This window comes from Stegostoma tigrinum, chromosome 25 (genome assembly GCF_030684315.1).
Source record: "Stegostoma tigrinum isolate sSteTig4 chromosome 25, sSteTig4.hap1, whole genome shotgun sequence".
In the NCBI taxonomy this organism is placed as follows: Eukaryota; Metazoa; Chordata; class Chondrichthyes; order Orectolobiformes; family Stegostomatidae; genus Stegostoma; species Stegostoma tigrinum.
The window spans coordinates 13,786,828-13,810,657 of NC_081378.1; the positions used below are offsets into that span (position 1 = coordinate 13,786,828).

General features: G+C 43.7%; 1 protein-coding gene across 7 annotated transcripts in view; it reads right to left on the reverse strand.

Moving 5' to 3' along the window:
• Nucleotides 1-23,830, reverse strand: part of plxna4 (plexin A4) — a 658,721-nt gene that overhangs the window by 217,649 nt on the left and 417,242 nt on the right. For all 7 annotated transcript variants that reach the window (XM_059654487.1, XM_059654491.1, XM_059654488.1 and 4 more), the window contains exon 6: nt 1,925-2,048. In XM_059654487.1, coding sequence (XP_059510470.1) covers nt 1,925-2,048 — 124 coding nt within the window. The remainder of the gene's footprint in view (nt 1-1,924; nt 2,049-23,830) is intronic.

A 23,830-nucleotide genomic window follows, 5' to 3' on the forward strand; every position in this document is an offset into this window, starting at 1 on the left:
ACAGGGAGGAGGAGAGGGATGGGGAAGGGGATGGACAGCGAGGAGTTAGACATGGAGGGAATGAGGGGAATGTAGGGAGGTGAGGGGGAAGGGGTGGAGGCGATAGGCTGGATAGGTGGAGGCTAAGGGGATGAAACAGAGGGCCAGCAGGGGTTTGGCAGCATAGGAAGAATAGGGGATGTCTAAGGACAGGAAGGGGAGAAAGAGAGGGTGCAAAGGGAAGGAGGAAAAGGAGAAGGTGCAGGGGAAGGCAGGATATCAAGGGGAAGGGAGGGAGGAGCTGAGGTGGAAGGGAGGGAGGGAGAGATGAGAGAGGGGAAGGAACATGTGAAGTGAGGGGAAGAATGTGGCCGGGGGTTCTATGAGAAGATGGTTGAGGGTACAGTGGGGGAAAGAACAGGGAATTGAAGAGGAAAATGTGAGGGAGGTGAAGCAGGATGTGCAAGTTCCTATCAGTGGATATGAAACATCCCATGGCACTATTGAGTGAAGGGCACTTGAGAATTATTGCCACTGTCCTGGCAAACATTAATTGCTCAAACACCAGGTAAACAGATTGTCTGGTCATTATCACATTGATAGTAATGCTGTTTATGAAAACTCTCTGCTGTTTGTTCTGCTTCACAATAGTGGGTTATATATCAAAGACACAGTGAAATGGCTGTAAATCACTTCGAGATGTCTGAAGCTTTGAATATTGTTACATAAATGACATCTTCCTTCGTATTTGTATTTGCTGGAGGCGATGGCCTAGTGGTATTATCACAAATCCAGAGACACGGATAATGTTCTGGGGATCCCAGGTTCAAATGCTGCCATGGCAGATGATGGAATTTGAATTCAATAAATATCGGGAATTAAGAGTCTAATGATGACCAAGAATCCATTGTCAACTGTCCAAAAAACCCATCTGGTTCCCTAATGTCCTTTAGGGAAGGCAACTGCCATCCTTACCTGATTTAGGCCTACATGTGAATCCAGACCCACAGCAATGTGGGTGACTCTTAACTGCCTTCAGGGCAATTAGGGATGGGCAATAAATGCTGCCTGGTCAGCGATGCCCTCATCCCATGAATGAATAAAGAAAAAAAAATGGACTCATAATCTAGACCTCACAGTTGACACACTAAGGACTTAAAATCGAATCCCACCAAGGCAGGTGGTGTAAATTGGAATTTAATAAATAATAATGACTGTTGTCAAATATCATAAAAGCCATCTGAATCCCTATGCCCTTCAGAAAACTAAATCTGCCATCCTTACCAGGTCTGGCCTACAATGTGACTCCAGACCCACAGCAATACAATTGACTCTTTATGGGACTCTGGTCCATTAGTAATGGGTAGTAAATGTTTGGCTAGCCAGTGATGCCCACAACCCATTAACAGAAAAACAACAAAAAAAACAAATAAGATAACAAAGTGTGAAGCTGGATGAACACAGCAGGCCAAGCAGCATCTCAGGAGCACAAAAGCTGACGTTCCGGGCCTAGACCCTTCATCAGATAAGGGTCTAGGCCCGAAATGCCAACTTTTGTGTTCCTGAGATGCTGCTTGGCCTGCTGTGTTCATCCAGCTTCACACTTTGTTGTCTTGGATTCTCCAGCATCTGCAGTTCCCATTATCTCTGAAAAAAAACAAATCCTTCATTCCAGGTAGCATCCTAATGAGCTTTTATTGCAAAACAATCTGAGACAGAAACATCCCTCTCATTCTTAAAATAGAAATCACCCTTGAACCGTCGCACATCAACCCCACGGCACTATTAAGAAACATGTTTTTGCAAGAATCCAAGGAAAACAGAATACAAAAGAAGTGTATGGCCTCCTGTTCCCTCACCAACCTACCACCGGACCCCAGGTCCACACGCCACCCACCTACCCACCTCCCCACACTTGACGAACAGCTGGTCCATTGCAACTCACCGGCACACTATACTGTGACACAGAGATGTTGCTCGGGCTCACTGTGAGAGTGACACATTGCTTGATGTTGGATGCAAATCTTCGGAGCTCTGTAGAACGTTTACACTTATCTTTCCTTGTACACCTGCAATTAAAAAAAGGAGGGAATTGAGTTTGAAAGCCCGCAGACCCTGGGCCTAAGCTGACATCCATCTCCTGAAACCTTGGGTTATACACAGTGGGAAAGACAGTGGCATCATAGTCACATCAATGACTAGTAATCCAGAGACCCAGAATAATGTTCAGGGCAATTTGAATTCAATTAGTAGCTCTGGAATTGAATACTAGTCTCAGTTTCCTGGTCACCATCACCATCTCAGTGATGTCCCTTAGGGAGGGAAATCTGCTGTCCTTACCTCGTGGCCTATATGTGACTCCAGGTCCAAATCAATGCGGCTGACTGTTAACTCCCCTCTAAAATGGCTCTAGCAAACCAGGGCATTGAGGAATGGGCCACAAATGATAGCCTTCCTTCCACAATCTCAGAAACAATAAACAGAAAGAAAATGCAGAGAGAAAAAGGAAACAATTAAATAGAAGTCACAGACCCAAACTCAATGAAGTCACAAGCATTCCTCAAGCCAGACTCCTCTTGTGGATGTCAACGTGCAAAGATTCACTCTGAATTTGATGAAGAGAAAAGATTTTCCTTTGAGCACTTTACTGAGTTCCTCAACAACAACATTAACATTCATTAACACAGCACCTTTCAGATAGTAAAACACAGGCTGTTACCAACTGAAACTTGAAACTGAGCCACATGAGAGATAACATAACCAGGTGTCAAAAGTTTGATCACAGTTAAGATTTCAAACAGTGATTTAAACGAGGGGGGAGTGTCATGAGGGGAACAGGATTCACACAGGGTATTTCAGAGCTCAGGGCCCAGGCAGCTGAAGGCAGGGCAGCCAATGGTGCTGTGATTCAATCAGGGAATGCAGAGAAGTGCCATACTGGAGTGGTAAAAATACTTTGCTGATCTGTACAGCCAACGAGTCACATCGCACAGAAGAGGCCCTTTGGCCCATTGAATCCAATCTGGCCATCACTGAAAAAGTTTGCAGGGAAGGCAAAGACCGCGGCCATGTTGAGGCTTTACAGCATCATGAGGGTAGATTGTAGATGGAGGAGGGACCATAAAATGCAGAGGGTTCCTCCCTCCACCTTGCCTCGATTTGGTGTGATCAATTAATGGTCACTTTGTGTGATGGAGTGGGATTTGATAAATAGGGCAGGAAACTTGGCAGAGGGACTGCTGAAGGTAGGAAAGGAAGGCTGCTGCCTTCTATATGGACCATCCTGCTTCAGTGATTGGGGGGCCCCACATCATTCTGATCAAGTCATGAGGTTTCTGCACTTGCTGCACACGGGAACATAAAAAAGTTCAGCAAGTAAACGCAATATTTAAATATTTAGATGCCAGCTTGAAACACCACTTGTTAAATAAAAACTACAGGCCAAGTGCTGGAGAATGGGATTGCAGGAAGCACTGAATCACAGAACTGTTTAGATGCAGAAGGCGGCCATTTGGCCCATTAATGTCTGTACTGGCTCATTAAATGAGCACTATTACCTGGTGTGCATCTCCTGCTTTTTCCAAATAGTCATCCAATACCTGCTGAATCCCTCAATTAAACACGCTTTCCACCACATTTCTATGCAGTACATTTCATTCACTAACTACTCGCCATGTGAAAAAGTTGCCCCTTGCTTCACCTTTCTTCATTTTGCACATCACTTTAAATCTGTAGCCTCTTGGCTTTTGCTCCTTTGAGAAGCAGAAACAGTTTCTCAATGTCTACCGTATCCAGCCCCCACTCAGGATTTTGAAATCTTTCTCAGATCTCCTCTTAGCCTTCTTCTCTCCAGGGGGAACAGTCCCAATTCCTTCAGACTATCCTCAGCCCTGAAGTTCCTCATTCTTGTAAACTGTTTCTGTACTTGGTCCAAAGTATTCCCATTCTTCCTAGAACGTGGAACCCAGAACTGTATACAATACTGAGGCCTAACAGAGGGTCATATATAAATTCAACATCACCTCCACGCTCTTATACTCTACAGGTGGATCCGACTCTACTGGAATAGATTGGTACTCAATGACTGGTGTAATAACGGTGGGCCGAAGAGCCTCTTCCCATGCTGTAATCTCGATAACTCTGTTTTCCACAGGTCAGTTTTGGCATGCTGTTAGGAATTTGAGGATGGTCTGTAACCATTAATGGCAAAATGGATGCAAGGACTTGCGAGCACCAGAATTCATTGACAAGAATTATTTGCAGTTGTCCAAAGTCATGCATCCAATAAGGTTGAAAAATTGATTCAAAAGGAGCAAAAAGATTGTGGGTTCAGAGCCCACTCAAGAGACTGAAGCACAAAATCTATACTGATGTTTCTAGTCCATTGCTGACGGAGTGCTACATCAATACAGGGGGCAGCTTTTAGATGAAACGTGAAACTAGGGCCCCAGCTACCTTCTCAGGTGGCTATAAAAGATTATATTCAATGTATAGCAGGAAGTTCTTCTCATGATTGAGGTCAATCTCTCATTGCTCTTTGTGGGAGCTTGCTGTGCACAAAGCAACCAGTGAGCTTTTCCTAGATTGGAACAGTGAATACACTTCAAAAGTACATGGCTGGCTGCAAAACATTCTGGGACGGCCTAAGGATGTGAAAATTAGGAATATCTACCAAAGCAGATTATGTCCTAAAATTCTCTCCCTGAACTTTTTTAATTCATTCATTCGTGGGATGTGGGCGTTACAGGCTGGGATACCATGTAATGCCAATCACCAGTTGCCCTTGAGAAGGTGGTGATGAGCTGCCTTCTTGAATCACTGCAGTCCACATGCTATAGGTATACCCACAATTCCATCACACTCCTAACATGCACCTTGTAGATGGTGGACAGGCTTTGGGGAGTCAGGAGGTGAGTTACTCACAGCAATATTCCCAGCCTTAGGGAATGACCTTAGGGAGGGAATTCTAGGATTTTGACCCAACATCAAAGAACAAACAGCAATATATTCCCAAGACAGAGCAGTGAGTGGTTTGAAGGGTAACTTGCATATGGTGGTGTTCCCCTGTACCTCTTACCCCTGTCCTGTGGGTTTTTAAGGTGTACTGTCCAAGGATCTTTGGTGAAATTCTCAGTGCATCTTGTAGATAGTACACACTGCTGCTACCTAGTGTCAGTGGCGGAGGGAGTCGATGCTTATGTATGTGGTGCCAATCAGCAGGCTGCTTTGTCCCGGATGGTGCCAAACTTCTTGAGTGTTGTCGGAGCTGCAGGCATCCAAGCAAATGCAGAAAATTCCATCACACTCCTAACATGCACCTTGTAGATGGTGGACAGGCTTTGGGGAGTCAGGAGGTGAGTTACTCACAGCAATATTCCCAGCCTATTCTAGCCAGTTCAGGTCTTGGTCAATGGTAACACCCAGGATATTGATTCAGCGATGGTAATGCTATTGAATGTCAAGGGGTGATGGTTAAGTTCTCTTCCACTGAAATTGGTCATTGCCTGGCACATGGTCAGAACATCAGAGCTTCCAATTTATGCAGATTTACATTATTCAGGGTTCGTCTGGACTCTGATTAGTCTTGTAGAATAGCAGAACAGGTTCAAGGAGCCTACCAGCCCACATGTCCTTACATTCTAAGAGACTGTCGAATGACTTTTGTTGGTGAGTTCTATGAGCACTTTGTTAATCAGTGTCTGGTGGATGTTTGTGCTCATGAAGCACTGCTCAAGCAGGAAGCTAATGCCTTCTGTAGGAGGAGGGTGGGTTGAAATCTGTGTAGGAAGGATAGAGGAAGGAAACACAAAATGTTCCTTTTGGCTAAAAGAGCTCAAAACCAAAGGGACCCATTGCATGCGTGTCAGCATGTGAAGAAAAGGATTCAGAGGCTGAGAGCTCTTGGGGGTGCAGTTAAAAAATACATTCGTGCTACCGCTAGCCTATCTTCACAATACAATCAGGGAGACAAAAGCCCTTTTAAGTGAAACTACTTTCCCATTATCACTGCATGAGGGAGTCTCATCTTGATTGAACGCAGTGTTCACATACTGTATATGAGCCTTTTATTTCCCACATGGCCATCAGATCCACCTCATCGGTTTCAGTTGTATCTGATTGCAACCCAAACAGCTCGGCCCAGGATGAAAGGACACTGCCACTCAGTTAGGGGCAATGTTCTTATGCCTACCATGCAGACCGTTGGCTTAACTGTTTCTTCTTCTCCTTCTCTTTGAAAATGCCAACTCTAGCTATGAGGTAATAAAATGTGAGGCTGGATGAACACAGCAGGCCCAGCAGCATCTCCAGAAGCATCAAAGCCTCTCCAATCACACAGCCAAGTAACAGTCCACTCATAAAAGGATCAACAATACAATTTCAAGTAATTTGCAAAGGAAGCAAATGCAGTAAGAATAAAAACTTTTTCACATAGTGAGTTGTTAAGACCTGACTGCAGTGCCTGGGAGTGTGGTGGAGATATATTCAAGCAATGCATTGAAGGGGAAATAATCGAATGGGTATTCTGATAAGAATAAATATGTAGGGGCTACAGACAAAAGGATGGAGAATAGCAATAAGACCTAATTAACATTCAGGTAGCCAATGGAGCCTGATGGGTCGAATGACTTCCTACTACATCATGACAATCCGTGATTATATGAAGAACAAAAGAAGAATTTTCTATTTATATAGTGTCTTTCACTAGCTCAGAGTGTCCAAAGGCGATGAAGTACTTTTGGAGTGTTGTGATTGAGAAATTCATGTGGATTCACAACAGGTAAAGACAACAATGGATATGATGGATGAAAAATGGATCATCAATGAACTAATTGAATAGTGGAACAAATATTGAACAGTCTCCTCCTGTTCCCATGTTCCACTTTGCTGGTCAATCATTTCTGGGGGTCAGTACACCATCAAAATATGTCAGGTCCATATATTGCAGGCAATCCTTGTGATCCACACTGGTCCAAGTTACATTGTCACCAAAAATATAATTCCGTCCACCTCTGCTGGATGGAGAATGACATTAATAAGTGGATATTAATAATGCTGATTACATTAAATTTCCAAAAAAATTATGTTGTAATGGCAGAATTAGCTATAGAGAGCTGCGGACGAAACCACCTGATTCAGCAGCAAGAATATTAACTCCTCCCTTTACTACAGGTTGTTGGAAAGGTCAATTCAGAGAGAAAACAAGAGATGAAATGAAAAATAAATGGCTGAAGGAAAAGTGGAAATAAAAAACTCAGGGAGACAGTTACAAGAGTAGGAAGAGTGAGAAATCAACAAATAAAGCTTTAAAACATTTTCGTGACAATTATGCATTCTGAAATTGGCTAGTCAGGGAGCAGGATTGACGGGCTTCAGTTACTTGGAGAGGCTGGGAGAATTTAGGACTGCTGTACACGGAACAACAAAGTTAAGGAGTGATTTAATAAGTTTCTCAAAACTGAGGAGTTTTGGTTAAGTCAATGAGGAGAACTTGCTTCTCGTGGCAAAGCCAGAGAAAACAGAGGACGCAGATTTGAGGTAATTGGCATAAAATTCAGAGGAAGTTGATGAGGAGATATGTTTTTAAAAAACAAATACATCTCACCAAGGTCTTCCTAGCTCTAAATAGCCAAAGACTGGATGTATGCTGAAAAACAGTGTCTTCCAACTTCAAAAGGCAATTATCCAGCATCTGAAACCCTCAAAAGATGTCCCCAACCTCAGGGTTGGAGTCTGAGACTTTGGAAGTTCCAACTCACCTCAATAGTTCACCAGGAAATCATAGAGACATTTCTGACCTGCTCCAGCTCCTACCTCATTATAAGCTGACACCTCCCACCCCTCCTAACACTGACCACACCGACACGTTTCCACACAGAACCTTCCTGACCCACCTCACACTGAAACAGCCACACACTATGACCTCCCTCACACAGACCCCCTCTCACACTGACACCCCCTCACACTCTGGTGCACCCTCCCCGACAATGTGACACCCCCACCCCCACAATGAAAACCCCCATCCCATCGCCAATTCCTCCCAATCCCAGACCACATCCTATCATCCTGTGTCTGGGCTCAACCTGACACCCTCAACCCCCAAACCAAACTCAGAGCAGTTTTGACCCTTCAAGGGCCAGACTCAATGCTCCCTCCATTCATTCTTCTCACTCTACCCCACCGTGTTAATCTCTTACCCTCCTGATCCTGCTCATCTCAACATACCCCCATCTACCTCCATGCCGCAACAATACAACTTCACCCTTGCATCCTCTCAGTCCAATCTGGACCCAACTAACCCGATCCCGACCTCTCCTCCTCAATCCAGACCTGACTCCAATTCCTTGAAATTAAGAGAAACAGTGCTGGAGGAACTCATCAGGCCTGGCAGCATTTGAGGAGATGGAAACAGAGTTAACATTTTAAATCAGATGCGACTCTTCTTCAGAACTGAGGAAGAGTTATATCAAACTTATATAGTTATAGTAAATAAGTTACATAATTTAAAGTTATATAAGTTATATTAAATCTGAATTGTTCTCCAAAGACGCCCAGCCTTCCTGCTCCTCTGATGCTGCTTGGCCTGCTGTGTTCATCCAGCTCTACACCTTGTTGTCTCAGATTCTCCAGCATCAGCAGTTCCTACTAATGCTGCCAATCATCTGACTTCTCCAGCAAGGCCTCTTTTTATTTCACACTTCCAGCAGCATTTTGCTTTTGTTTGACTGTCCAACCCATTGGTGGGTCATCTCACCCACTCAACCCCTCAGTCTCATTCATTCGCTAACATGCTGTAAATGTGCCACTGCACCTTCATGTGCAACAAAGCTAATGAACCTAACAACAAAGTCACTGCTGTATCAAAGGACCATGGCCTGACATCACCCAGTTGTTCTGCTCTGGAAAGATTTGGATTAAAACCCTACTGCACATTTTAGAGGCTTCCACTGTTGGAAATTGGGGAAAAGAAACATGTTGAGCAGATGTGGGGTATGTGGGATCTCCTCAAATGCTGCCAGACCTGATGAGTTCCTCCAGCACCATTTCTTTTATATACATCTATAAAATAGCAGCTACGTGAGCAAGTAACACTGTACACAATGCCAATTATGCTTGAACCATCTGAGGACAGCAATCTGGAATTTATGCTTCATTTGAACATTTCCTAAGAGTGGCTAAAATGATGGAACTTGCTGCCACATAGATTTGTTGCAACAAAGAGGCACACAAAGGGTAAGGTAGATAAATAAGTAAGGGAGAAAGTGGGTGAGAGGATACAGGATGAGAAGAAAGTCACGCGGAGCATAAACAGAATCAGTGATTTGCTGGGTCAGGTAGCTCCATTGGCACAGTATTGCATCGTTAGGATGCAAATGCAAAGTTCAAGTCCCTGTTGGGGTCCTGCTTTTAAAATCAAAAGTCCTTTTCCTCACCATCTCATGGAACACATGCAGTATTAAGTAAATTAGCATGTGTTCAATGGGCTTAATGGCCTCTTTCTGTGCTGTAAATTACTCAAAATAGATATCCTATTCAAAGTATAATGGGCTGAATGGCCTCTTCCTTGTGCTATGGGAGGTGCTGCCTGTTCTTTACACATGTAAAAGAGGCAGGGCAATATTTACTGGTTCCTCCTGCTCTCAGCCCATCCTTCTGCCCGGATTCCTCATTTCCCACCATGTGCGGTAAGCTGGCTGATTTAATGGCAGCACCAGGTCTGCAAACTGACATCAGCAAGGAGCTCTTTCCAAAGCTGGTCTCAGAGAGGGGTTACCATCTTCGAGATGGGAGAAGGAAATTAAGCTTCAATACTGAGCACTTTCCAGGCCGTGACTAACCAGGGATACAGATCTCCGCCCTTCCTATGGAATGAACCCATCCATCAGTCAGCCAAACAAGCACTTTTTCATTACATTTCACTCAGCACCTCAGTATAGATACCTTCAGCCATCTCCAGTATTGCCAGAGTGCCTCCTTAGGGACCCTTTCATGCATGGTTTACAGCAAGTCAACAGAATTTGAGAGAAATCTGAACTTTATAATGTCAAAAAATGCAGCATTTAGTAGCTATAGTAATCGGTGTCCACTGATTTGCAGATAGTTGGGTAAAAATTAATCCAGTATCAATCACAAGTGCAGAGGATCTGGTTATAGCTAATGAGGTACATTTTGGAGTGCTGTCGGTGTCATAGCGCAGGCAAAGGAGTGGTCGTTTTGCACACAGCAAGATCCCACAGGCCCCAATGCAACAATAACTGGATCATCTGCTTTTGTGATGATGGTTGATGGCTTCACGTATTGGCTTGGGCAGGGTGGGAGAATGCTCACTTTGAAGTAATACCATGCAATCCTCCATGCGGATTATGGGGGACTGATAGAATCTCGGTTTAATATCTCTTTCAGAAAGTAGCATCTCCTATAATTCAGCGCTGCTGTGGTACTGCGTAGAGAGCTAAGGTGTAGGTTCATGTGAAGTCATGAATCAAATTCACTGGGAGCCCAAGATGTTCCTACCAGGAACTTAATGCAATAAAGGAGATGTCAAATATTGATGAAATTTGGCTAATAATGACAAGTCACCACTATGTCTCAATGGGACATAACCATTAACAGTTGCACAGACAGTGATGGAAGTGAATGAAAGCCATTATCTATTGACAGATTAGATTAGAGTAAAATCAATATTAACAAATTGTTTCCTGTCACAGGACAATCAAATCCTTTGGAAGTGCAACCCCTCTCCTCAGATTAAAAGCATTTGGATCTTGTGGTAAGGTTTAAGGGAGCTTCCGGACTTCAGTGGCGCTAGCTTCTTCCCCCTACACTTTGCTTTATCTCTCCCATCTTTGGTGTCCATCAGCCTGACTGACTGCATCTGGAGGCCCATGGTTGTGGCCTACTGATGCAACAGCTGGAGTTTCTGAGTGTGAAGGAGCTCCCAGGTTGAGCTCCATATGGTCCCGACTGTCCATGAAGGAGAGTAGTGGACTCTGACAGCAGCCCAGAAATCCCACAGCAAAACCAGGCCTGCGCCAAAGCTAGAACCAAAATACATCAAGTGGTTTATCTCTCTTTTTCTCTCTTCCAACACCAGTCTCTCCTTTCTCTGTGATAACAAGATGTATGGCTGGATGATCACAGCAGGCCAAGCTGCATCAGAGGGGCAGGAAGGGAAGGCTCTTCTTCACTGTCGATCCTCTGTGGACTCACTCTCTCCTCAATCCTCCCTCTCTCTTCTCTCTCCTTCTTTTCTCCATGGTCTAACGTTCTCATTCTCTTAACCTACCTCTCCTTCCTCCAATCTCTCTCTCTCTCTGAAGCAGGAAAGCTGCCGTTTCGGGTCAGGACCCTTCTTCAGAAAGTTGCCCTGAACCCTGGTTATTAACTACGAGATGCCAGTCATAAAAAAACACTTCTTCCAATATTTCTTCTAAAAAATAAAGATTTTCAAATCTATTCAAGGTGAAATCAGATTTTGCTAGATTCAATTGAGCAAATCCTTTCATTATTTACTGACCTATTTACAAATCTGGGGGATTAAAAGTCTAAATCTCACAGTCCAATTATTCCGCACATAATCTCACTCTGTTAGATCAAATCTCTCCCACTGAGCACCTGCTCTCTTTTAAATCTGAATAGATTGTGTCTATAGTCAGCACCGAATATATTAGACCTTCAAAAAAGAAAAGCCTACAAATTAAAACTTGCAATGTGGGAAGTTCTGTCATTGATTTTGATTTTTTTAAGCCTGCGGACACAGATACTCCATTCCAACAACATCACACTTATTGGAAGGTCAGCTTTAACATATGGCAAGACCTGGGCCACTTTCTACTTTGGGCTAAACTTTTAAGTGGCAGTTGACATCTACATTATACAAATGCCATGCAGAAAACATCATCGAGAATCTCCATAATCTTCAACAGCATGAGTATTGCTGAAGCCCCACTATCAGCATTCTGGGGTTACCATTAAAACTGGACTTGTCTGGACCAGCCATTTAAATACTGTGGCACAAAAGCAGGTCAGAGACTAAGAATTTTGTGGCAAGTAACTCAGCCCTCTGAGTTACAAAGCCTTTCCAATATCTACAATTCAAGAGAATGATAGAGTACACTCCACTTGCCCAGATGAGCGCAGCCCCAACAATGCTGAGAAAGCTCAACGCCATCCAGGACAAATGGAACTCGCATCCACCATCTTGACGCAGCCCACAGACAGAGCAGTGTTTACTGTTTCAAGATCTACTGAAGCAACTCACCAAGGCTCTTTGGACACAAAAGCTCCCATCAAACTTGCCATCTCTGAGTGAATTTATTGGGGTGTGCTGATGAAGAGTCAAATGGTGGATAAGAATATCTTTACAGCTGCTCCTGTTGTAACCTTGGCAGAAGTGTAGTGCAAAATCTCACTTACTCATTTTGAGAAAAAGCTGCAGTTGCAACATTTCTGATGATACTTCTGGCCCGTATCTATAAGAAGTCTGGAAAAGGGTGAAGCGAAGGAAGGAAAGCAACAGGGTGATATAATGTGTGAACTTGTTGTGATTAAGATTATTGAGAGTGTGTTTAGTGCAATCTCATGTCAGTCCTCTGCTCATGGTTTCAATACAGGTGTTCATCCATTTGTTGTTGGGCTGTGTTGGTCTGTGCCCGAACACTAGGGGGAGTGTTTCCTTCACATGCGCAGATGCAATTTCAATGTCTGTGATTGCGTAAAAGTGCAAGATTTTTTAAAATGCACCTCTGCTTTCTGCCACTGATTTATGCATTTCTTTTTCCAAGCTGGTCTCTCATAATTGTCCCCATTGCAAAATGGAGGTTGGGGGCATAGGGGAATGATGACTCAGACAGCAATTATTTAATAGAAGATAACAAAGTGTGGGGTTGGACGAACACAGCAGGCCAAGCAGCATCTTAGGAGCACAAAAGCTGATGTTTCAGACCAAAAACAAGGTGAAAGCTAAGTGTTGCCCCTCAGGTCCTTTTAAACATTTTTTCCTCTCACCTTTAAAATCTCCTGCCAGGTTTTGAACTCCCCCACCCTCGGGAAAAGACTGTTCACTCACTTTACCTGCACCCCCTCATGGTTGTATAAGCCGTAGGTTCTTGTGCAAGTTCCCCCGCTAACATGGTAGGTGCATGTGATTTTATTCCCAGGCTGTTTTAACACTCCGAGACAAAATGGTCACTTGCAAGATTGTCCACTAAATGATAGTTTTACAAATAAATACAACATATTTGAACAAGTGATCAAGTTGCAAAGGTTTTGGGCAAGGAGTACAAACAGAACTTAGTTGATGGACACGGGACTCTTGTTTTCTTGAATATCTACTTCATTGATCTTTCTGTAACCAGTCGTGAAAATCCACGATTAAAAGTACTAGCTGGTTCAGAGCTGAAGAAAAGCATCTTACCTTTCAGAGACAGTATGAGCTGCAGATGCTGGAGAATCTGAGATAACAAGGTTTGGAGCTGGATGAAAGCAGCAGGCCAAGCAGCACCAGAGGAGCAGGAAGGCTGACGTTTCGGGCCTAGACCCTTCTTCAGAAAACGTCACCCTTCCTGCTCCTCTGGTGCTGCTTGGCCTGCTGCGTTCATCCAGCTCTACATCTTGTTATCTCAGATTCTCCAGCATCTGCAGCTCCTACTATTTCTGAAAGGTAAGATGCTTCTCTTCAGCGCAGAACCAGCTAGTACTTTTAATCGTGGATTTTCACGACTGGTTACAGAAAGATCAATGAAGTAGATATTCAAGAAAACAAGAGTCCCGTGTCCATCAACTAAGTTCTGTTTGTACTCCTTGCCCAAAACCTTTGCAACTTGATCACTTGTTCAAATATGTTGTATTTATTTGTAAAACTATCATTTAGTGGACAATCTTGCAAGTGACATTTTGTCTCGGAGTGTTAAAACAGCCTGGGAATAAAATCACATGCACCCACCATGTTAGCGGCGGAACTTGCACAAGAACCTATGGCTTATAAAACCATGAGGGGGTGCAGGTAAAGTGAGTGAACAGTCTTTTCCCGAGGGTGGGGGAGTTCAAAACCTGGCAGGAGATTTTTAAGGTGAGAGGAAAAAATATTTAAAAGGACTTGAGGGGCAATATTTTTACACAGAGTGGTTAGTGTGTGGAATGGATGCACATATAGTTACAACATTTAAAAAACTTTGAATAAGCTCTTTAATCAGAAAGGTCTGGAGAGATATGGGCTAAGTGCAGGCAGGTGGGACTAGTTTAGTTTGGGAACATGGTCTGTGTGGACTTGTTGGACGGAATGGTCTGTTTCCATGCTGTATGACTCAATGGCTGAACTACGGGCCAGGTATAAATGGGTAGCGACCATCGGTAACATTCTGGTCAGTGGCAGGATTGACAGGATTTTTGTTCGCACCTGCAGCAGTCAGAGAAATTCTAGAATCAACCACTAATCTCAGTCAACCAATCTTTCAGGCTAAACTGATGTAACTCATGAGAGAGATAGAAAGTGAGAGATGCTATTAAACATAGAGAGAGAGAAGGACAAAGACAGAGAGAGACACAAAAATAGAATCCTCAAGATGGGGAGACTTTGAGAAAGTCAGTAACAGAACAGGAGAGACACAAGGAGAGAAACTACAAGAAAGCCAAAGACTGAGAGTAAATATGGACACTAATTTTTTTTTAAGTTTACAGGGATCATGTGTGAAATATAGAGAGAATGCATAAGTGGGAGAACAATCATGAGTTCAGAATTGGAAGAGAAAAAGGAAAACTGCAGCGAAACAGCTTGGGGAGAATAAAAATGAGCATAAGCTCACAATTTGTTAATCTTGAATCCGAACAAAGACAAGATATAAATCAGGAATTGCCGAATACATCAGCAGTCAGAGTTCGGGGACAGTGAATATTGCAAAGAATTTAAGCAACTTAGATTTCCAATAAAATAGTACCAATGAATATTAATGTTAGAATTAATTTATGTTCTCATATATATGTACATACACATGTTTCTAATCTTAAACAGATGCTGTTTTGTATCTTCATGCTTTTCGCTTGGAGAATAAGTGTGAAGTCTGGGAAGGATTTGCAAACTGATTAACACTATTAACTCTGAATGTTCCCTCCATGGCCCGAACCCTCTGAATTCTAACCAATGGAATGGATTGTTCCTGTACAGAACAAGGGTTGAACCAGATATAGTAGGAACTGCAGATGCTGCAGAATCTGAGATAACAAGGTGTAGAGCTGGATGAACACAGCAGGCCAAGCAGCATCAGAGGAGCAGGAAGGCTGATGTTTCAGGCCTAGACCCTTCTTCAGAAAAAATATCTAACCAGGTTTAACCAGGTTGCGAATATCCCACAAAGCATCAATCTAGAACTCCAAGTCAGAACGTCCATCTCCCCTGTTCAGGATTTGAAGCTTGCTGCGCTTTCTGAACCCAGCCAACACAAAGCCAAAGTTTCACTCAGATCTTAAATAGTTAACATTCATCTTCATCAGGTCTCTCAGAAATGTTTCAAACACTTTACCTAATTTAAATGAATTTGCATCATTACTTTGATGTGCAGTCGCTGTTGTTACATTGGCAAACAGCAACAAGGTGATTGGCCTGACAAGCTGATTTGGGGGTTTTGACTGAGGAACTGAGGGATATTGCCCAGGACACTGGTAGAAATCCCCATTTTTCAAGTATTTTGTCCTGAGTTGCCTAACGCACCAGAACCATTAGAATAAGCAAATGATATCGAAATCAACTTGCAGGCAGCAGGAGGGAAGAATGAATCGCAATTGGAGACTTGCATAATACAACAGATGAGAAGGAGGTTTTGAACTTATAAAGGATCTGATTTAATAAATGGCTTTGTGAATAATGATTAAATGTCCCAGGTTCTAAAGCACAAAGATTTAAAATGGTAATGATTTGTAAATAGTCGAGTAAAATGATTTGCAAATTCATCTCCAGCCAAATCTGATTTATAAAGAGTCCTGTGTTGGGATTTGTTAAAATTCGTGCTGCAGTATCTGTTGTAAAGCTGATGATTGAGTTTAATAATCCCTTCCTTCACGGTAGCCAAGGAAAGGATTGAGTTAAAGAAGTATTGACAGTGCACTGCAGAGGAACCGGGCCACGCTCTCTTTTCTTCTTTTCCTGAAGGCCTTGCTTCATGTTGAAACCATGGTTACAGGGTCATGATCAAACTTTGCTGCCTCACTTGGTTACTTGCGCAGTGTCAGCATGCTATTTGACCATGGTGACTGGGCGGCTACAGACCCAGTCTGAACCCAAAGCTCACACAACAGATTTGTTCAAGCTGGACTCACGTCGAGGCACGGGACATTGGCTGTATTAATTTTTAAAATATTAGCCAGTCTTCTTTATGCTGCAGCTTAGAAGACAAAATGCTGCATCCTGATCACTATTCAGACCTCTGCCGAACTATTAAGGTTCACTCTTGCTTGGTGCTGAAGGTCATGAACTCAAACCATGTTAGGGACTTGAGCATACCATCTAGACTGACTTCTTCAGTGCAGAACTGAGAGAGTGTGCAGTGCTGGGGATCCTGGCTTTCGCACAGGGCCTCAGCTACCACCTCAGATGGACATTAAAGACCCAACAGCATTACAATTATATTACAGACTGATAACTTCAAAAAGTAAGCTTGAATTTCCAATTAATAGCTGAAGAGATAGCGCAACTGGGTCTCACGTTTTAAGGTTTTTACTGCAAAAAAAGATAAGTCAAGTCAGCATAGTCCAAGAGGATCACAGGGCTTCTCTCTCATTACAGCAGGATGACTGATGGTGGTTTAACCCAAGGGTCACCATACATCAAGCAAGGGAAAGATTGATAAGGAGGACCGTCACGGTTAGCAGCTGTCTTTAATTGCAACAGAAGATGAAAGTCAGTTTTGAATAAGAGCAAATTTTGTCAGCAACTTTTCTTGTTCTTTGAGGTGATGTGGGCATTGCTGGCCAGGCTGACATTTACTCCCCATCCCTATGTTCTTTTGAGAAGGTGCTGGTGAGTTGCCTTCACAAACTACTGCAGTTCATGTGCTGTAGGTCAACCCACAATGCATTGCAGAAGGAATCCAAAATTTTAACTGTGAAGGAACAGCAATAAATCTCCACATCAGGAATGATAAAAGGCTTGGATGGGAACTTGCAGATGCTGGTGTTCCACATTTCTGCTGCCATTGTCTTTCTGGATGGTAGTGATCATGAGTTTGGAAGTTGTTGTCAAACTTTGTCTTGGGTCGTGTCAAGCTTCTTGAGTATTGTTGGAGCTGCGCTCATCCAGGCAAGCAAGGAGTATTCGATCATGCTCCTAACTTGTGCCTTGTAGATGATGGACAGGTTTGAGGAGTCAAGAGCTGAGTTACTCGCTAGCGCTGACCTGCTCTTATAGCCATTGTATTTACATGGCTAACCGAGTTGAGTTTCTGATCAATGGTGATCCCCAGGATGTTGACAATGGGGATTCAGTGATAGTAACATAATTGAATGTCACTGTATGATGGTTAGATTATCTGTTATTGGAGACGGCCATTACCTTGCATTTATGTGATGCAAATATTACTTGTCACTTGTCAGCCCAAGGCTGGGTATTGTCCAAATCCTTGATTGTCCATTTGGACATGGACTGCTTCAGTATCTGAGGAGTCAGAAACGATGCTCAACATGGTGTAATCATTGGTGAACATCCCCACTGCTGACTTTATAATAGAAGAAAGGTCATTGAAGAAGGAGCTGAAGATGGTTGGGCCAAGGACAGTACCCTGAGGAACTCCTGCAGAGATGTCCTGGAGCTGGGATGATCTCCAACCACCATTTTCCTACCAGACAGGTATAACTCCAACAAGCACAGAGTTTTGCCCTGATTCTCATTGACTGCACTTTTCCTGGGGCTTCCTGATGCAACTCCTGGTCAAATGCAGCAACTTATAGTCTTCTGATCTTTCTTCAGTGATGGCAGGAGTATTTTCAAGACCTGGCAATTTTTGTATTACTCATAGGTTATGAAATCTCTGCCACCACACTGCTGGCTAAGCCCTGGCTGTACATTCAACGATGTGTAAGCATTTGCAATTATATCCCTTTCCAATATGTATTCCCAAAGGAAAGCTGAAATAAGTAATCTTCTGTCATATATTAATAAGACATCTATGATTGTGAAATACTGTCAGCACCAGAGGTCTCAGCCAACACTTGACTGGCCATTCTTCAATATAAAACTGGTGAATTGAAATGCTCCTGTTTCTGTCAAATTTAACTGAGCATCTCTTGGCCTGCTGGCCATTGTTACATTGCAGTCACAACAAACATTGTTATGCCGTTGTTGGTATTCTCTGTAGATTACTTCTCCTCTGTGGGTTCTGCCACGAGTGCAGGAAGCTCAACAGATCTTCCACTGGTTGTTGTTTTCCCAGTGGGTCAGCAATGACTTGTTTCTGGACCAGTTACTCAGGATTATCAGGAGCCATGCAGAAAATTTCTGTTCCTCTCAGGAATTTGTATGGATCTCAACTGTGTCCACTCAACATAGTGTCACATCATGGTTTTGGTAAAGCTCAATCTAGCGTGAGTATTAACTCCTTCAGAACCACTCGCTTAAAGAACAGCCACTATGCATCTTCTGTCAGTCAGACTAACACATCGTACTGGGCTGAGGGATGGTAAGTTTGTGCTTCAATCCCATACACGCTTAAGTTCTTGACTGGAAATGCTCCAAAATCCTTTCCTAGATGGCACTTAACTGTGAACAGGAGACTATTGACATGAGCCAACTTGGTACAGAAAGAGAGTTTGCTAGATGCCTTTATAGGCCTAATATATCATAAAGAGGTAATTGGTCTGGTTTCTGGTCATTGATTTAAAAAAAATAAGCTTGAAAAAATACAGTAATATCTACAAACAAAAATCCATTCGCCCCAGCAGTGGCAGGGCTGTCATTCTGAAGCATGGCCTCCAAGGAACCAAACTGTTGCATCACTTATCACCATGGGAACCAAAAGATAAAATATTCCTCTCCTTGCAGGTGATGTTATGGGGTAGTAACTGGGCAAGATGACTCTGGAGATATAATCGCACTTTTCTTGCTACTCCAAGAAGGTTCACTGGGAGACGTTTTTGACTCAGCAGCAAATAAGACCCTTTAAGGGGTCAATTGACATCCAGTTAACAGCTTATCTGCCTATCCTGTGGGTGAGAAACCTGAAAAACCAGGGCAACTTGCCTGCTGTTTGGGGAGGGCTTCCATTTGGCCCAATCAGGGCGAGAGGGCGGGGGCAATAGGGGTTAGAGATGGGAGACAGAAGGGAACTTTCAGTCCTGTTCTCTGATTCCCCTGACCGTCTCTTCTGTGACTGCCATCCCATAAGCAGCAAAAGAAAGCTACTTTCTTTTTCACAGTTGGATCCCCTAAAGGGTAATTGTGAAATACTGTCAGCGTCTTTTGGATCTTGAGGTTGTCAACCTCCAATTGGTTGGGAGCTTCTGGCAAGGTGCAACTCCACACAGTCAAGGCCCAAAAGTCACCGAGATGCTTGGTCGCTGGTTGATGGTCACCAGTTGATCCTGCAAGTAATCTAAGTGATTAGGGAGGAGTGAAGGGTCAATGACTACTGAATGCACCCATCTCCATTCTTAGCTTTGAAAACTGGAGAATCGTGGCCTAATTGTTTTTATTTTCAGGATAAGCTGCCTTCTTGAATTGCTGTAGTCCATGTGCAGTGGGTTGACCCACAATGTCACTAGGGAGGGAATTTCAGGATTTTGACCCAGCGACACTGAAGGAACTACAACATGTTTGCACGTCAGGATGGTGAATGATTTGGAGAGGACCTTGCAGGTGGTGTTAGATAACTAAGTGTGGGGCTGGATGAACACAGCAGGCCAAGCAGCATCTCAGGAGCACAAAAGCTGACGTTTCGGGCCTAGACCCTTCATCAGAAAAGGGGGATGGGGAGAGGGAACTGGAATAAATAGGGAGAGGGCTGAGGCAGACCGAAGATGGATAAAGAAGAAAATAGGTGCAGAGGAAAGTATGGGTGGGGAGGTAGGGAGGGGATAGGTCAGTCCGGGGAGGATGGACAGGTCAAGGGGGCGGGATGAGTTTAGTAGGTAGGAAGTGGTGGTGTGGCTAGAGGCGGGAGGGGGGGATAAGTGAGAGGATGAACAGGGCTGGTTTTGGGATGCAGTGGGGGGAGGGGAGGTTTTGAAGTTCCCTCCCCCAACTACATCCCAAAACCAGCCCAGCTCGTCCCCGCCTGCCTAACCTGTTCGTCCTCTCAACTATCCCCTCCTCCCACCTCAAGCCGCACCTCCATCACCCACCTACTAAACTCATCCCGCCCCCTTGACCTGTCCATTCTCCCCAGACTGACCTATCCCCTCCCTACCTCCCCACCCATACTCTCCTCTGCACCTATCTTCTCCTCTATCTATCTTCAGTCCACCTCCCCCTCTCTCCCTATTTATTCTAGAATCCTCTCTCCATCCCCCTTTTCTGATGAAGGGTCTCGGCCTGAAACATCAGCTTTTGTGCTCCTAAGATGCTGCTTGGCCTGCTGTGTTCATCCAGCTTCACACTTAGTTATCTTGGATTCTCCTGCATCTGCAGTTCCCATTATCTCTTGCAGGAACCAAATGTCTGATGCCCATGTCCTTCTAGATGGAAGTGGTCGTGGGTTTGGAAGCTGCTGTCTGAGCATCGTTGGTTAAATTCTGCAGTGCATCTTGTAAATAGTACACACTGCTGCAACTGAGCATCAGCGGTGAAGGGAGTGCATGTGTGGGGATGGGGTGTCAATCAAGCAGGCTGTTATATCCAGGACGGTGTCAAACTTCTTGAGTGTTTTTGGAGCTGCACCCATCCAGGCAAGTGGGGAGTATTGAATCACACTCTGAACTAGTATCTCGTGGATGGTGGGCTGGTTTTGAGAAGTCAGAAGGTGACTTACTTGCTACAGTATTCTTAGCTATGACTTGCTCTTATAGCCAACGTGTTTATGTGATGAGTCCACTTCAGCTTCTGGTCAATGGTATCCCCAAGGTTGTTGACAATAGAGTCAGTGCTAGTAACACCATTGAATACCAAGGAATGATAGTTAGATTGTCTCTTTTTGGAAATGGTTGTAATGGCGTTTGTGTGGTGCAAATATTGCTTGCCAACTGTTCGCCCAAGCCTGGATATTGTCCAGATTTTGTTGCATTTGAAAATGGACTGCTTCAGTTTCTGAGGAATCGCAAATGATGCTGCATAAGCATTAGCAAACATTCCCCCCCTCATCTGACCTTATGATGGAAGAAAGGACTTCATACCTTTATAACCTTGTTATAAAGAAATATCATTGAGTCAGGACTTGGGAGCAGAAGGAAATCTATGGAAGAAATGCATCAGTTTATATCAGAGCTGCTGACAGAAACTGTTATTCTACTTTCTTCTTGAGAGATTGGTAGTTACAGCAACAACACTAGCTGTCTTCAGTCACTCACTCCTAATGCTCACAGAATGCCTTTCAGGCCAAACTGGGACCTGTTCCAGTCTGCCAGCTTTTATTAACTGGTGATAACAGTCAGGTTTTTTGTAGTTGTTGGAATTATTGAGAATTCCGGGCAAAGGGCCAATGCCCATTGTCCAGGACACCAGCAAGGTTGAGAAAGAGCAGAGAAAGGCTGAGATGGCCCAATGCCCAGAGCATTTCAAAGGAATTCTCAGGGTATGAGGCTTCCTTGCATTACATCTGCTGTTAACATTCGCTGATTTGCCAAGAAAAAATGCATGCTACAAAAACTGGCACTAATTTATATTTGATGGTCCCCTGTGTAATCAATATAAGGAGGCCCAGTGTCATTTTAAGCTAAAGTAGGTTCATTGCACAATAGCAGTGAGAAGCCCATCTACCTCTGCAAGTATAATTCTGCTACGAAGCCAGTCATTCTCCGACTTAAAAGTCACCAAAAACTGCAACACGGAGCAGTTGTTTGGTTCTGGTTCCACCTCATTCTCTGCCAGCAAATTTATCAGCAAAGGCCAATTTGTGTGCTTCCCTCGCCTGAGAGTAATTAAACCCTGAATGACTTCATGATATTCTCATGTACCACAATTAGACTTTGTCCCCTTAAAGGGACCAGCCATCACAAACACAGATCATCATTGATGACAGCGTACATTAACGTACCATTCAACAACTTATCAGTGAGAGGAGAGGAAATCTAACACCTTTCAAGATTTAAAGCACCCAAAATGCATCCCAATGAAGGACTTTTCAAATTCAGTCAACGTGATCACATAGGCAAGCTCCATAGCCAATTTGCTTCTAGCAAGGTTCCAGTGAGATTCATGTGGTGTTAATCATTTTTTGGCGACGTTAGATGAAGGATAAAGGTTGGCCATCAGCTCCCACCCCTCTCTGATCCCTGTGCTTCTTGGCAATGACACAACGGCATCTTTCACACACTCACCCGAACAAGCAGACAGCACCTCTGTTGTAAATTTTATCCGAACAATACATCTGACAGTGCAGCACTCCCCCCCCGTGTCAGCACGGATTGTGTAGGACATGGCTGGAAGTCAGGTGTTTCTGACACAGAAATGCCATTTAAAAAGCACACAGCCATAGCAAACACTCACTTTTGTTCTGGCCTCCTTTAAGGACGTTGAAGTACAGTGATGGATGGAGGGGAGCAGGTCATAAGGCTGTATCACAGCTTCCAGCAGCTTTTCAGTATCTCGCCCTGGGGCCTTTCATTAATTGTCAAGAGCCGTTTAAACCACGAGAACCAAATACACGCTGGCCCTCATTTGCCATCTGTATGTAAAGAGCTGACCTCCTGCTGAGCTACTTGGGTTGGGAGGGAGCTGAAATTATGCTTTTATTCGTCACACTCTTCACCCTTTCCCTTTCCAACATGATCCAATTGTTGACTCAGAGCTTCCCATGATCCTTTATGTAGCGCATGAAAGATGCTGTATATACAGGGCCAGACTGATAAACCGCCAAAATAAGAACAAAAATAGTCTATTTGATCCTTCAGGCCGATTCTGCCATTCAGTAATATTATGGTTGATCTGTCAATGTTTTGAATTCAACAATCCCATCTCTCCCCAATCACCCTTGACTTCCCCACTTAGCAAGAATCCTTAATATTAAATCCTTACTTTTATGTTCAGTTTCTCATAGTAAAAGATAGCATCCCATCCTCCATCATGCTGTACCTGAATATTAACTCAGGCACCACTGCCTTAAAAGAATTCAATGACCTCGCCACCACCACCTTCTGAGGCAGACAGTTCCAATCCTCTGAAAGAATCTTTTTCTCCTCTTCTCTATCATGAAAGGGTGATCCTTAACTTTAAAACGTGGCCCCCAGTTCTCGACTCTCCTCCAAGAGGAAACATACTTTCACATCCAGCTGGTCATGACCATTCACAATCTTAAGCACTTCAATCAAGTTAACCCTCACTTTTGCCATCCTTTTCTCATAAGACAATCCATTCATTCCAAATATCCACGGGCTGAAGAGTCTTCTTCTGTGCTGTGGACCTCTATGATTCTTTGAAAATGACTCTACCAATCTTGTAAACCACCCCTGAATCATCTCCAATGCATTTCCATCCCTCATTAGACAAGGAGACCAAAGCTGAACACAATATACAAAACGTGGCCTCACCTTCTCCACATATAACTGAAGTCTAACATTCCTAATTTTATGGTCAGTTGCTCAGGACAAAATCCCTTTCATGCTGTCCCTGAATACAAACTTACTGTGACTCATGCACCAGAATACCTCAATCCTTCCGCACCCTGGATTTCTGCAGTCATTCTTTGTTTAAGTAATCTGCTTTTCATTCCTCATGCTA